At 41.2% G+C, this 16491-nt stretch overlaps 1 protein-coding gene across 4 annotated transcripts in view; it reads left to right on the top strand.

Annotated features, from left to right (window-relative positions):
* csnk1a1 (casein kinase 1, alpha 1) overlaps positions 1-10313 on the top strand; it is a 35798-nt gene extending 25485 nt beyond the window's left edge. For 2 of the 4 annotated variants that reach the window (XM_046029832.1, XM_046029835.1), the window contains 4 exons: positions 850-924; positions 1011-1117; positions 4799-4947; positions 9546-10313. In XM_046029832.1, coding sequence (XP_045885788.1) covers positions 850-924; positions 1011-1117; positions 4799-4947; positions 9546-9553 — 339 coding nt within the window. In that variant the 3' untranslated portion in view covers positions 9554-10313. Of the gene's footprint in view, positions 1-849; positions 925-1010; positions 1118-4798; positions 4953-9545 lie in introns of those variants that run through there. The other 2 variants (XM_046029834.1, XM_046029833.1) reach the window with 2 other exon arrangements.
* Positions 10314-16491: the final 6178 nt, after the last annotated feature.

The following is a 16491-nucleotide window of genomic DNA, read 5'->3' on the forward strand; positions in this document are numbered from 1 at the left end:
ATTCTCAAACTGTTTTTCCTTCTCGTCTTTTTTTGTCAGATTTTTAAAGTGTGTTGTATTTTATTTGACACATTGGTGTTTTACTGTATATGGTCTATACTAGAGATGCACCGATTGTAATTTTTCTGGCCAATTTTCAAGTTTAAAAGTCTGACCTGCTGATTCCAATTGCTCTAAGAATGATAATTGACAACATACACTAACATTTTTTTTAAACTTTTCTTTTAATGAAAAAATATTTTCTTTATTAGATCCCAGTTAGACTATTAAATAACTTATCTGTCTGCTCTGTTAACTTTATTTCTCAGCAGTTTTATAAAGTCACCCAAAAAGCGCACATCGTCCTGTTTTAACAGCAGAAAGTGAGCTGTGTGGAGGAGGCTTATTGTAAGTGGTGTAGCCTATCAGAATGATGAAGACCACCATGGTACTCAATGCCATCAGCACCAACAGGTGTGTTCAGTTGCTTTACCTGGCCTGTGCTGGAAAATATCCACCATGTCCAAGTCTTCCAACATAGTACCAGAGAATGTCTGTTTCTCTGCAAAGCGCTAAAAGGGGTCACCAAATATAGACTACTGCAATAGTTGGTTACGGTCTGTGCTTTTGTGCAGGTGACAGGAACCACGGTAAATCTGGCCGACACAGGATTACATGTGATTTAGATCAGTACCAATTCACCGGTCATGGCTGATCAAGCTGAAAATCAATGGGTGCATCTCTACTTGTTATGGGACAGAAATAGTAATGCAGATACTGCACAGTCATGGTGTTGGCGTCAGAGGGTATAAAGAGACATTTCAGTCATGGTATGTTGCTAGTAGCATTTCATGTTTTTGTGTTTGTCAGGCTGCCACAAAGAAGCAGAAGTATGAGAAGATCTCAGAGAAGAAAATGTCCACCCCTGTGGAGGTCCTCTGTAAGGTAAGAACATAATAAACAGGCGCAGTGGTGAAAGTTGGCTAGCTTCACATCCACACAACTTACTTGTTATGAATGCATGTTCCCAGGGTTTCCCAGCAGAGTTTGCCATGTATCTGAACTACTGCCGTGGCTTGCGCTTTGAGGAGGCTCCAGACTACATGTACCTGCGCCAACTGTTCCGCATCCTCTTCAGGTAAACACACATACTTAAGGAAGAAGGCAATTTTTGTATGGCCAGTTTTGATACCAGCGCTGATGCAGGTCTGTCCTCTGTACTACTTACTGTAGAAGTTTCTGCTGACGCACCACCAGACTGCAAAGCAGCTTTTTCCCCCAAGCTATCAGACTTTTAAGCTCAAATTTATCATAAGCACTGCTCCACTGAATAGTTTATTTCTGTTTATCATTTTTATATTTGCTTTTATATTAATGTATATTGTCTGCTACGTAGCAGAAGGGAGTTACAATCTCACCTTCACTTTACAAACTGCTGTAATGTGACAAATAAATCTTCAATCTACAAAATTATCTTACTTGTAAGAACAAGTTTGCAAAGTAGGACAGTTTTTATAGGTTACTCCCATCTGTAACTTGTGCTGGCTAAAATGACTGTTGCCATCACAGCAGTACAGTTAAAGGGAAGACTTGCACCTAATGTGGCTCTCCAGTCAGTGTGGATGGTAAACTTAGTCCACTGAAGCGATTAATTCCTCAGAGCAGATTAGTCCAACATTGCCCCAGCCTGCTAGCCTTTAACATTAACTGTTGGCCACAACATCTCTCACTCAGTGGTTATCTGCCCTCTCGAGCCTGCTGGTCGCGGTTGTCGTTTCCAGTTTATCTTTGGGATCCTGAAGAAGGTCTCCAGCACACCTCTGTCCAAGAGAGGAGTAAAACTATCATGCATAGTAACGCACACTCTGGCTTTCACAGGCTTGGTGACTGCCCATGCTGAAATTCTTTGTAACTGAATGATTCCGAGAGCTTTTTGAGCAAAGGTACCACCAGTCCTGTTTGATCTTGGCACTCAGGTTCTGGAGGGTCCCGGCCCACCATATCTTCTTGCACAGCTAATGGTGCTTTCAGACCAAAAGCGAAGCGAGCGTTCGGGCCGGTGAGTTTACATACAAAGTCAATGCAAAGACGCCTAGAGCCGCGATTTCCTGTTGGGCGGCGCAAAACGACGTGAAGGGGATGGGGCCAGCGACGTAAAGGCAACGTGAAGGAATTCGCGTGAGTTGAATATTTTCAAGTCAAGCGAAGAAGTCGCATGACGCTGAGTCGTGATAGCCTATCAGTGATTGTACGTCACCGAGGCTTCAGAGCGTTGTGTGAAGAGGACCAGGCAGAGCGGGGGATTGAAAATATGCTGGCCGGCTGAGAGCTGCTAAACTTGGGGAAGAGGAGCAGGGAGCAGGCGCTCCAACCATTAGACAAATAAACACGCATAATCGGTTGGATTCTGCTCTGACAACTACGCCGTTTACTTGCGGGAGGAGCTCGGAGATAACTTTTATTAAATTAGCTTTTTACTTTAGTTTTTGGGATTTCAACATTGATTTATCTTCACTGGAGCTTCTCAGCAGCTAGCTTCCGTGCACATCCGGTTCCAGTGTTGTTGTTGGCGTCATTAACTCTGACGCTAACAACACAAGTGCACTGGAATGTGTGTGTTATGTGCACACAGCTGATATATTAACTTCATATTCATATGATACACTGTTTGAAAGCTAAGATCCCCGTGATTCGACCAATGCAAACAATTTCAAGATACAATCACCACAGCGGGTACAATCAGCGCCTCTGTCAGACCAATCAGTACAAGCATTAATCCACCAATCGATTATAATCCAACCGGTCGAGGCAGATGGCCGCCCACCTTGAGCCATGGTTCTGCTCGAGGTTTCTGCCTCTTAAAAGGAAGTTTTTCCTTGCCTCTGTCGCCTAGTGCTGCTCTTGGTGGGAACTGTTGGGCTTCTGTAAATATCATCACAGAGTACGGTCTAGACCTGCTCTTTTATGAAAAGCGCTGTGAGATAACTGTTGTTGTGATTTGGCGCTATATAAATAAAACTGAATTGAACTCTGTCGGAGTATGACTTCATATTTATATAAAAACCAGACAAAACTGGACATTATTTGGAGAAAAGAAAGCGAGGAGGTTGAACTACCTGGTGAGTTCAGAAAACATGTGTATGTAACTTTATTCCAGCTATCATTGTATTTTACTGTGACCAAACTCCATTCAGAAAACAAAACATTTTAGAAGTTTTGTCCTGCTGTCTTGCTGACAGACCTGACAAAGCATGAATTCATATGTTTAACAAATCTGCATCATGTTGTAGTTATTTAGGCATCAGTTTGATCCATTTATGGCTATATAATCACAGCAAAATGTTTTCGGGTTCATACAGTTGTAGTAATTGCGAGTTGTGTTTATTCACGTAAAATCGCCTTCTTGCGTTGTGTGTGTGTGTGTGAACACTTGCAGCGAATGTACTCAGGCGAGGAAAGCGTCGCGACGCGAAAATTCGCGGTTGATCTGAAAGCACCATAATGCAGCAGCGGCCCCGGCGTCTCGGCTGCATTTCTTCACTGGCTTATTCTCTGCACTCACATTTTGGGATGCCATTTCTGCTGATGGAAGCGTAGCTGATTTGAAAAGCGAGTGAAGAGAGCTGCATCTAGAGCGCGTCCCCTGCTACCCAGAGGAGGAAGCTAGAAATCCAAGCTGAAGTAGCCCACAGTTTTTCAATACCGCCAACTCTGTTATGGCGTTGGATGCAGAGAGAACTACTTGGTGAACTCAGTTTTCTCTGTCAATACAGCACACACTGAGAAATGTATTGCTTTAATGGACGACATTTACCATCCACACGGACTGGACATCCAATTTTCCCTTTAATGGTAAATCCACAAGTTTGACAAACTACAGCAGCAACGTTTCTATTTTTTGAGCTTGAGTTTATGCTGCTTAAAAGCCGCTATCCACATCTGCAACAGCAACATATATTCATATAGGTTCTGACATCTGTTGCTGATTTCATCACTTTTGTTCACGAGTTAAGTAAAACGGCATCTGAATGCTCCACTTTCCCTTTTTTGTCACTGTTTTTCTTTTTGTTCATTGTTATATCTGGAAATTCAATACATGGACAAAGCAGCCGCATTAACCTCTTAACATTCCAACGGCCCGCCCACTGGCCGCCAGGTCCTAGTTGTTATGTTGTCAAAGGTCCAGACGATCCAATCCAGTAAAAACATTTAGTCCAAAACACATTATTCCATCAATAAATTCCCAGGGATGGCTGCCGCATCGTTTCATATTTGCCGGCAGACATGGCTTGTTTGTCATTATAACCGTAATAACGCCGATTTGAATGTAAACAACTACGATACGCTCGCATGCAAATTAGCCGCTGAACTCTAACCTTTCGAGTGACACAAAATCCGACCCAATAGGAGCTCACATGTCCCTTTCACAGCCTTCAATGTTTTCCAGCTATAGTTGTCTGCAAGCATTTTAAACTTTACGTTATCATTCCAGTAGCACTTACAATCATTCTGACTTTTGGGTTAGGCACTCCCAGAGTGTTATCTTTCAGAGAAGCCCAAAACCAGGCAGATACTCCAAATGTTCAAGAACTACATTCAATTTACTTTGGATATGGCTTGAATAGGCATTTTGCATGAATTTTACAGGAATGTTAAGAGGTTAAGTATAACTGAAGACATTCATTTAAGTTCTTCCCTCCTCTTCCCCTCCATCTCTCGCTTCTTTTACTCTGCTGCTGTTGTCGCTGTTGTCTTTTCATGTCTCAAACAGCTGATAGTTTGGAATATTGTGTTGATAATGTGTTTCTGTGTGTTTTAGAACTCTGAACCACCAGTATGACTACACATTTGACTGGACCATGCTGAAACAGAAAGCTGCCCAGCAGGGGGCCTCCTCTGGGGGCCAGGGCCAGCAGGCACAAACCCCCACAGGCAAGCAAACTGACAAACCCAAGCCTAACATGAAAGGTTAGTAGCAAACAGCCAAGCGACGTTTTTTACAGACACCAATTGCTCATATATTCAGTCAGTATTGTATTTAGAACTATTAAATATTGTTTTATTCCCTAACCCACACCCCAGTGCCCCCTTTTAAAAGAGTTAAACACCAAATTGGAAATCAAAAGCAAATAAAGCTTATTATTCCTGTTGGAATGATGAAGCCTGACAGCATTATAAGTTTGAGGAGGCACCCTAAAAGAACAGAAAATCTAAAACAAAAGAATTTGATACAATTGGTCTGTCTTGCAGAAGCAAAGACGTCCTTGGGGAATTTGACTACTAACTTTGCTGCCGTGCTATTCTGTTCCTTTGTTGGGGCTGGACAATGGGCTCTCTCCGTTGTGACACTGCTTTAATGCTGACCAACTCACTCTGATCAAACCTATGACTCTTCTGCAGTCTCTCTATTAACATTCGCTTTCCTAACTGGATAATGTTGAAAATATCTTGATTGTTTCCCCCTCCTTACTTAACACCTTCCTTGCTATTGACCGTGACCACACACATGATCCACACCTGGTGTAAGGCAGATGGAGACTAGGTATGGCTCATTAGGAACAACAACCTGAGGAATATTGGTCCCTCAGTACCTGAATAAAGGCTATACCCATGATGTCACTGTATGCAGACGTTGCTACGGTCACACTCCTGAGCAGCAAACTTGAAGTCAGGTCTGCCGCACAAACAAAAAGATGGAAACGCTGCTGAAATGGTGAAGCACTGTTGCATAATTGATTTCACAATCTGTTTTTGGGGGGGGGGGGTTCATATAATTTTTAAATTCTTACCTTCATTGATTCTAAGTCAAATAACATTTTTTATGTTGATGGAATGGAGAAAAAAAAGAGGAGCTTAGTCCAAGAACTTAGCAGCATTTTGGATTTAATAACTTAATTATTCACTTTGCGTGATGGAAGTATTTTGTCTCTCTCAATGTATCTCTCTCAGTATATCTGAAGTTAGCCTAATAGAATAAAAAAAATGCTGTAAAGTAAGAATGCTTTCAAAAAAAGAATGTTAGATTATATCTATCAATTAACAAAATGCAAAGTGAGCGAACAGAAGAAAAATCTAAATCAAATCAATATTTACAAGTCCAGTCGGGTGTTATGCCCAAGAAATTATATTTAGAAGGCAAGTATGGAATTGCTGACACCTGTTGTTAATTTAGCTTATTAATAGCTCTTTTAATGGTTGGAGAATATGTCCTTTTTACTGCATATGCGATCAAGAAGCTAAATGGTCAGTAAGTCTGTAGCAGCTAGTTCCATGCACACTGCAGACTTTTTGTTCATTTCTCCTTATTAATTAATAAAACATCAGTGCTATTACCCTAGTATTGTCTTCTCTAGTAGAGTTCATAAAAGCTGGTGGTCCAGTCCTGGTTGTGAGGAGGGCAGCAAAGCCAGCTCTACAGTCAGGTTGTTCTGTATGTTTGAAAAGGTTATTTGTAACCATAGGATCTAATTTCAATATGCCTTAATTAGAGCATTACAGATAAAGCAGCCACCTGACGACAATCTGTTGTAACGGCCTTGCAACCAGTGAATTAAGAATCTCATCAGGATGTGGTTAATGTTAAACAAAGGGTATTTGTGCTTTGACTATTTTGTATGTATGTTTTTATTGTGATAACATTTTTGGCCATAGCGCCCACCCCTAGGTGCAAAACACATCAACAATAGACAAAACACTTACAGAGTAGAAAACAGATGATTGAAATTTGGAGATTGGTCAAGTCAGGAGTTTAAGTTGCACTTCACAAGTTGGCCAGGTGGTCGTTCCACTGGCGCTTGCTGCTGAGTTTAGGTTTTCACAGGTCCAGTGTGGACAGTCAGGAGTGTTGACACGCTGCTGCTTTCCTTGTTCAGACAAAAGATATCACAGGCACTTTGAACATAACAGTGGAAAGCTGGCTAATGAGTCAGTCTGTTATACAGTTTAAACCGGTGTACTGACTCATATTGTCAATTGTCTTCTAATAGCTTTCACTTTAATTTAAAAAATAGATGGACAGCAGAGAGTAACTGTTGGTGAGTTTTAAGTCTGTCTGAACTGCAGTTAGCACAGCCACTCGTCACTTACCCAGTTCAACTCCTAAACTGCTCTTTGTCAGATGTTAAAAATGAGACCCTACTCAAACCAAATGAAAATCACTGTAGCTGTGTACTTCCTGCATCTTCTGTCATTGTAGCAGGAAGTATTTTGCTTTGGTGCACCTATAGAAAGTAATGAGTTAGCCCCAACAGTGTGCTAGCAGAAAGACATTTTGAAGTCATTTTAAAAGAAAATACCACAGTGGTCCAGAAACTAAACAATGAAATAAGTTGTGCATAGTGGTGTAAATGATTAGAGAGAGTACATTTCGGGGCTTATTGTTTAACATGTATGTCCTGTTGGTCCTGCTGCTCGTGCATTATTGCACAATCACACCTTCACTACAAGACTGCCTGTTTGCTGTCAGCATGAGCAGCAGTACCTGACAAGGAAACTTCTCCTGAGGCCAGAGGCTCTTAAAAGATCCTCCCTCCTCCCAACACGCACATGAATTTACCACGGTGCTCAACACAAAACCTACTGTTTATGTGAAGCAGGCAATAATACGTACTGTGAATCCACATGTAGAAGCCTTTTAGTACTCTTAACAGTGGCATGGTGGAGAGAGAGAACCGCTGACTCCACTGGATAGTCTTTCTTTATAGGTTTCGAAGTGAGTCCCAGCTCTTCAGCATGGTTAAGTCATCAGGTTGTAGCTATAGCAGGCACTGTTACGCTTCCACCCAGACTGTTCCAGCACTGCTGTAGTTGCAGATGTGTGGCATTCGTCCTCTCAATTTAGACTATTCAACAAATCCTAATTTAAAAGGGAAAACATTTTTGGATTGTCATGAACCTGACTGTAGCATCCATAGTGCCTGTGCTGTTTACCTTGGTGAGGATTTCCTGGTTAGATCAAGGTGATAGAAATGCTTTTGATACTGAAACCTGATGTGTTAATCAATCCTTATATACACAGACAGTGCAGAACCCTTTTCATAAAGGTGCACCTGCTGTTTTGTGACTCGTGAATGCAAATGCTGAATGTTGGTGTGGAGAGAGAGCAGCTCGTGCAGCAGCGCTGACAGCTGTACTTCTTCCTCCTCATGTTGGACTGAGGGCAGACTGGACGCTACAGAGACTCACTACTATGTGGTATAACACAGGACGGGAAAGGGCTAGCTGGTTAGCATGCTAACTTCAGTAAATATCTCTGCATCACAATACACAGACGTTTTTGGCATGAGGTCAGAGTTGTTGAGTTTTCTACAGATCATGTTCATTTTTTGGAATGTTTTAAACTAAACATTCTGGAAAAATCATACACACTGTAGTTAACCTGCACCAGCGTTCTTTTTTTGTTGTGCACATTAATTATATTCTGTATAGATTTGTTAAATTGTCATCACAATGTTGCAGAAAAAAATCCTCCTTAGCCAGATATTTCTGATGTCCTGACCTGAAGGCAGACACTGTCACCTCTGCCATGTGCCTGTAGGGTTACTGTTGTGTGCAGATGCAGGCCTTACAAACAGCACTGAGCTGCTGTGATCAGAAATGCCATTCAGAGTCTGCTTTCTGCCTATACATAGGACATGCGGTCATCCAACCACTCCACCTGAATATCTTTGTTTGATTGCACTGACCCGGATCAGTTGTTCTCAATACAGTGTCCAGTGTGCTTAATTTATCTCTGAGATCGACCAGTTTTGTAGGATATTGATAAACGCTAAAATGCTGGCAACATCCAAAAATGTAGAATAGTATCTGCGCTAACAGCTGAGCCATCAGCTCCCACAGAGTGCAGTGAAAACACTCCAGTAACATGGGTCAGCACCTGGGATGTCTTTCATCTGCCTTCATGCCATCCACAATTTGTGTAAGTGCTGACGCACCTCTCCTACTGAAGTCCATGTTCTGTCAGGTAGTAACCATCTGTCACAGTAAGGGAGTCTCTCAGTTTAAGAACCAGCGATTAATGAACGAGCACAAACAAGGAAAAGTGTTGCGATATAACAGATGGCCTGACCAGACAAAGAAGTGTGCAGGATTTCCCTCTCACCAAAAGTATAGACACCGGAGTGTTCTTCCTGATTGTCTTTGCAGAAACATGGAGCTTGTTGAGAACAGGAAACATTTTTTCATGTATCTGGCTTTCTGCTTTGGGACCTCTGCTCCTTCTGTGTGCAGGCACGTGGTTTGAGTAAAGTTTTGCAACTTGATGTCTTGAAAAACTCAAGTGAACTGAAGAAAATATTTGTCACTGATAGTGGGATATAAGTTCCTGATGTGTTCACCTGAGCCAGTTCTGGAGAGTATGTGTTTCAAACAAAGTTAAAGAACTGTACTCGGGTTTGTCCTGTGTGGTGATTTCCTCCTGCGCCTGTTCAGGAGGCAGTTGCTCGTCTTCCATGTACCGCTGATCTGACCTGCTGCCTGGCTGTTGTGCTGAGCCGGCGTCTCTGACAGCAGTCTGTGGGCTTCTGAACGCTGTGGTATTGATGCTGCCTGTGTTTCTGTGTCTGTAGGTTTCTGAGTGGCCTCTGCCCAGAGCAGAGCTGCAGAAGCGTTGGTGACCAGGACCAACAAGTCTCTCTTCCTGGACAAGCGACAAACAGAAAGTCTGTGTCTCCTTCCATAATAACTATCTATGTAATGGAAATGTATAGATTTACACACGCCTTTGTCAGCTGTGTTATCTATATATTCATATGTATATATAATAAAACTCTGCACTCCGAAAGAAAAGAAGAATGAAAAAGCAGGTTTTTTTGGATGTGGAGGCTGTAGCCCCCTGCCCCCGCCCCAGACACATACCCCCTTCCACCCCGTCTGTCCTCCTTTCAGTGTTGACTTTTTGTAAGGTTTCCTTGGAAGCCGAAGTTAAGAAGATAGTCAGCTGACCCTCTGTTTTTCTCTCCCAGTGGAAACATCTCAAAGCATCTCTTCCCCCTTTCACTCCTTCATTATTTCACTCCCTCCTTTTACCAAGCAAATGTTAAAACATGTAACCTGAAAACTGTTCTCCCTTTTTTGTTTCTGAAATAATTGAATGATGCAACCCTGGATGTTATTTACTAAAAAATCAAAACTGTTGGATTTTTTTCTTGTTTTTTCTTTTTGTTTTCCTATGGTGATTAGGAGTTTGCCTGTTGACAATATAAGAAGCTGATGGCAACAGTCGATGGTAGAATGATACTCTGGCTCTCTCCCTCTCTCTAGAGCTCTGAATTATTATTAAATCTGTTGTAAAACCTATGGTCTTCTCCAAAAATACCAATAAAAACATGACATAACTCAGAGCTCCAAGCACAAGTCATTATCAACCGTCTGCACAAGAGAAGAAAACGTCATGTCATATCTGTTTTATGTGTGAACACACCCAACAACAAATCTAAAGAAGTGTCTCGCCGCCATGAGCACCGTCATGATACACCCACTGTTTAAATAATGAACTTCCACTGCTGCTGTGTTTTGTCCCTGTTAACCTGCTGCCGCCATGCAGTACTGAATGTTGTACAGTCAAACCCACACATTGGTTTTCTTAAATCTAGTTTAAGAATTTCATGTTAAATGTGTTTGATGCAAAGTAGATAAGTTATTCTGGCAAACACTGGAAACACCACATTGCTGCTGCACAGCACAGTGAATGCTCTTTTGCTTTATGCTGTGTTAAAGAGTCAGATTGTGCTGGATCATGACACTAATCCTCTAAAGTTAAAAGATTCAATAAAAGAAATCTGAGTCACTGTCAACATTTCATAAAATGAGCACAAGCTGGGGCAGGCAGTTTATTTCAGAAGCAGTTTGTTCTGTGTTGAAATTCTCTTTACATTCCAACAGCAATGAATAAATCAAATGCTCGGACGCAAACAGTATCTGTGGCTGTCGCAGGACTGTCATACACTGAACATAATTATAAATGCAACACTTTTGTTTTTGCCCCAATTGGTGATAGGTGAACTCAAACTATGAAAATCTAGCTGTCACTTGCTGGTTCTCAAGCACTACCTACCCCAGCTTTAAAGCACTTGCAGATATCAGTAACTTGTATTGTTCTATTATCAAAACTATATATGATTTTTCTTTTTTGTTCAAACAATTAAATGGATAAGTCGAGACAGGCAAGTCCAAATCAAGTCTGAAGTCCTAAATGAGTCATAATGTGCTCTTCAACAAATTTAGGATAGTTAAGAATAAAAAAATACTTTGAATAAAGCATTAACCTGTACGGAGAAAAGGGCAGAGTTTTCACAGTTTATATTTGGGCTTCCATGAGGGTGTTAAGTCAGTTTGAGTCAAAAGTCCAGGTGAAGTGAAGAGTCATTTGTGTTAAAGTCAAATTGCAAATCTCTTGATTTTGTGAAGTCAAGTCTAGTGTCATCTTATTTGTGACTCGAGTCCACACCTCTGTTATTAAGTCAAGTAAATATTTGAATCCTAATATAAATGACTAATGAATAAACGGTGCAGCTTTGAGGCTTTTCTGGAGGACATGCATGAGATAAACCATTTTAAATTTATTTAACCACGGGGTACAAGACGAGATTAAAAATGGTTTTTCAGAGCATCTTGGCCAAGATGGGCGGCAGCACAGATAACAGTTTCTGACCAAAGACCAACATAAAACAATGTCAAATGAAAACAAATTAAACAAATACAGAATTATAAGATATCAAAGCATTTACAGCCAGATGTACCTGCGATGTAGGTGAGGGATGGGGGTTGAGTGGCTTTGATTTTGCACTTGAAAACACGAGTGTAGCTGCCAAAGAGCCTTGTTTAGTGCAGGTGCAGAGCAGCATATTACAGAATCACTGGCGTGCAGGTGGAAATTTGCATTTAAAACATTCAGATCTGCACTGTTGATATTTACAATGAATAGCAGCGGTCCCAGGACTGATCCCCGGGGCACGCCCTGAGGGAGCTGGAAGTGATGCCTGCTGCCTGCTGCCTGCTCGCGCTGCCTGCTTCAGTATAACATGATCCACAGTATCAGAGCCTGAGATGAGTCGATGAAAGGCTGCACACTGTAGCTTGATTCCTAACGATTCAATAAAATCATTTACTACCTTTAGGGCTGCTGTAGTTGTGCTGTGTTTTTCTAAAACCTGATTCAGAACAGTAAATAACTTGCCAACTCTATGACAAGAGACAGGTGCGTTGGAGGGGGTAGCAAATACAACTCTCCCACACTGTCTAACTTGCAAAAAATATATATTGGCACAATGTTTCGGTACTAGACCTTCATCAGGTAATTAATGTTAGACAGTGTGCGGGAGTTTTTCTTTAAAACCTGATTGAAAATTGGATGTCAGCAGATAAGAATAGTTTAGTTGTCCACCCACAAACCAGAACCTTAACCAGGACCGTCCTTTTGGAGACGGGCCTGTAATTGTTTAGGAGAGGAGGCCTTATGTGTGTATGAGACTGGGTTAAAAGTAAAGGATTGACTTACCATATCATGACTATCATCATTAAAACAACCAAGCACTTCAACCTTATCAGAGAGTCCTTAACAGCGCTCCGTACTACTTTTATTTCAAGCTGAGGATTTAATAGACTTCCAAAATTACAAACAATTGTTAGATCATTTGGACATTGTTTGGAAGTTTTGGTTCAGCCTTGGCTTTTCCAGTTGCAACAGTGCATGCATCACATAGTTGCCTGACAAGCAGCTAGTCTGAGTCAAGATTCTTTCTCCTGACTTTTTCATGCCACATTTCACTCAGTGAGCTGGATAAATCTGAAGTGAACCCTGTGTCGGCCTTTACCCTGTACTTTCTGAGGGCGGTATACTTGTTGACAATTTCAGTTAAGTCATCGTGAAAGAATTCCCAGGTATTTCTAACATCAGTAATCATAATAATTATAATAATAATTTTCTCCCAGTCAAAGAGAAACAGGTCGTGTAAACGTCTCGTCTCGTGTCAAGCTTTAGAATGATGCGAGGCTTGGTTTTGGGAATTGTTCTATTTCTATCTGTGGCAACAGCACAGTTGTCTCTAATGTCTTTTGTGAATACAGAAGCAGCTGTGTATTTATGATGTACATGTGTGAGGGCTAGATCAACATGCAGAACACATGTTTGTACTCCAACTCAAGTTCTGATTTAAGAATCCAAGCATTTCCAGGAGGCCTGAGCTGAGTCGTAGATATTTGGGTGGTGAGTTTTGAGAGGCGTAGTAAAGGTGGCAGCAGGTAGAGGAAGAGGTGCGTTTAGGTGAACTGAAACGTGTCATAAAGGTAAGAAATGCCTCTAAGAGATGTTGCTGTCTTAGGAAAAGCATGTAACATGGGCTCCGATCGCTGCTGAATATACTGCTGGAACTCAAGTCTGAATGAAGTCACCCCCCGTGTCGGTAGATTCATACTGATGAAATTGATTATTTGATAGATGAATAATTAACAACCCTAGTAGATCACGTTCATCCAACTTGTTATGGGACAGCAAAATCAGTAGTATAATTTACCAGGCATGGCTGTTATTTTGCAGAGTGTGCTAGATAGACCGTGATGAGGCTTCTACAGGAAAAAACATTCAGATGTACTGGTCTAAAGAACAATTCACAGTACGTCTGCATTCACACTTCTGTGTGTGTTCTGATGACATGGGTCGGGTCTAAGATTGACCTAATCTGCTGATAATCTGAACTCAAATTAGCAAAAGATGAATTTATAAATGGGCATGGTGTGGATAAAACTAAACTGGTTTTCACACAGCGCCTAAATGGGTTCAAGCTCACTCGCGAGTAAGTACTTACATGGAATGGTGGTGTGTAATTTATTAATTTAATTAATTAATTTAATGTAATCTTACTGGAGGACAAAAAAAGTGTAATCAAATTAGTTACTTATGAAAATGTTAATGATTATATGGGGGTTACGTCTGAATATTTTCTGTGAAAAGCTCGGCTATATGTAGAATAATATTAATTTAGTTGCTTAGCAAGTTTTCATGTGCACAGTGTCTTCCTTTGCCATTTCCAGCCACAGCCGTTTAGTAAAGTTTGATGCTGTCCTGATGCTTCTGATTGGATCCCCTGTTTGAATTTGAAGCTCCACCCGTCTGCCAGTTAAACTGCCTGTCAAGCTGTCTGAGAGTTGCCAGTGTCTACAGCTAAAAACACATTCCAGTGCTGGAAATTTAAAAAACATTTCATACAGAAAGCAGAAAATGTTTCAACCATAACAGTGCACTGCAAAAGATTTTTGCCAGCTGTTAAAAGGCTATCGATGTTGAAAATGTCCATGTCCAACCTGAGGAGACATCTGCAGGAATGCAGCATACAGTAACTGCAAGTAGTCATATTAAATGAGGTAGGGAAGACATGGCACACCTTGGTGCATATCCAGTTGTTTGAAGAAGTCTGACTTTGTGGTTGCTGTTCTTCAAAATAAAATTATTTTAGTCTTAACTCATGTGATAAAGGATTTTAAAAGGAATTTGACATTAGTAAGGGTTGAGTACTGCTGTAAGGTTAACTCTGCCAGGTTTGAAAATAGTTAACAATTGAAAACATTGATTAGAAATTTAGAAAAGTAATTAAATGCAATAAGTTACATTACCAAAGTAATTGAAATAATTACACTAATATTATATTTTAAACAGGATACCTTAATAATCGACAACCTTCCCACCACTGTGTAGTAAAGGGTGGCAGCATGAAGACACAGGTATTTGTCTGCCGTGCTGCAAATGGCTTAGGCCCATACTATATCCAGGACTTGATCAAACCAGACACCCCAGCTCATCCGCTACACTCCACTACCGCCAATAAAGGGGGGGGGGCTCTGCCGCTAAACAAATTCACATCTATTTGCTGTCCTGGCCCCACAGTGGTGGACCGAGCTCCCACTGACATCAGGACAGCAGAACTCAACACACCTTCAGACTGAAGACTGTTCACACTGCACGTCTGTACTGAAATGTGGCACTAAAGCAGTTGAGCTTCAATTTGATGAAGTTAATGTATTTGCATGATTCTTGGAAATTGTGGGTTGTGTTTAACCGGTTGGGTTGCAATTATTATAAGTCGCTTTGGATAAATAAATGTAATGCAATTTAATAAAGCTAAATGCATTTGACCGCATTTGACTGTGCAGCAGAGCAACAGTCAGTCTGTGGTTTTATCAAAGACAGCTAGAGCAGTTCAAATAAAAGACTTTGACTGTATGTTTACTGCTATTTCCAGACATGTTGGGTCACTCACCTACATTCTATTACTTTCACAATGCACAGGACAGATGCAGGCAGTCTTAGTGCAGGGTCTGGCTGTCTAGAAAGACGCATGACCGGTGTGATGCGACACCGTTTGCCTCGACACTCTGCTTACGGTTTGGTTCAGGGAAACATCCTAGTTTGGGTTACAATCACTATTTCATCAAGGTTAAGGCACCAAGTTGTCATGGTTAGAAACATAAACCCTTGGTTAAGGCTAGGGAGCCATGACTGTGGAAACAAACAGCAGTCTCCTCTGTTAAATTCCGGCGTTTTGTTGTTCCCCTGTGGACTCTAGCTCTATGATAACGTCACCCTACTTCCTCCTTTACCCTGACGGACAACAGTCATTATTCCTGCGGCTGTGAAACGGAGCTGCCACTTAAATGCTAACCCGTCATTTTTATGGATTTGCTGTCATTTGAGCAATGCTTAGCTTTTCATCCTCCTTCACTGTCGCATGAATAAAATGTTACAGCATGTCAGATGTTTGCTGTCTGAACAACAGATTGTTGTATATTGTTTCTCAGTGTGATTGCACAGAGATGCAGAGCAGGAAGTCCTGACAGCATGACCGCTGTTTGTGAGTGTGCTGCCTGAGCTGAGAAGCTTCAGGTGTGTATCTGCCACTTTAACAGGAAATGGTAAGCACCTGTAGAAACCAGTTGAACCTGTGAAGCCACACAGCTAAACAGATGCTGGTCAGGTGTTTGGGGGAAATGGTGAGAACTCATAAGTCACGTCTGACAAGGACAAGTACAGGTGCTGGTCATATAATTAGATTATCATCAAAAAGTTGGTTTATTTCAGTAATTCCATTCAGAAAGTGAAACTTGGATATTATATTCATTCATTACACACAGACTGATATATTTCAAATGTTTATTTCATTTAATTGTGATGATTAAAACTGACAACTAATGAATATCCCAAATTCAGTATCTCCGAAAATTAGAATATTACTTAAGACCAATACAAAAAAAGGATTTTTAGAAATGTTGGCCAACTGAAAAGTATGAACATGAAAAGTATGAGCATGTACAGCACTCAATACTTAGTTGGGGCTCCTTTTGCCTGAATTACTGCAGCAATGCGGCGTGGCATGGAGTCTATCAGTCTGTGGCACTGCTCAGGTGTTATGAGAGCCCAGGTTGCTCTGATAGTGGCCTTCAGCTCTTCCGCATTGTTGGGTCTGGCGTATCGCATCTTCCTCTTCACAATAGCCCATAGATTTTCTATAGGGTTAAGGTCAG

This window comes from Micropterus dolomieu, linkage group LG19, assembly GCF_021292245.1.
Source record: "Micropterus dolomieu isolate WLL.071019.BEF.003 ecotype Adirondacks linkage group LG19, ASM2129224v1, whole genome shotgun sequence".
Taxonomy (NCBI): Eukaryota; Metazoa; Chordata; class Actinopteri; order Centrarchiformes; family Centrarchidae; genus Micropterus; species Micropterus dolomieu.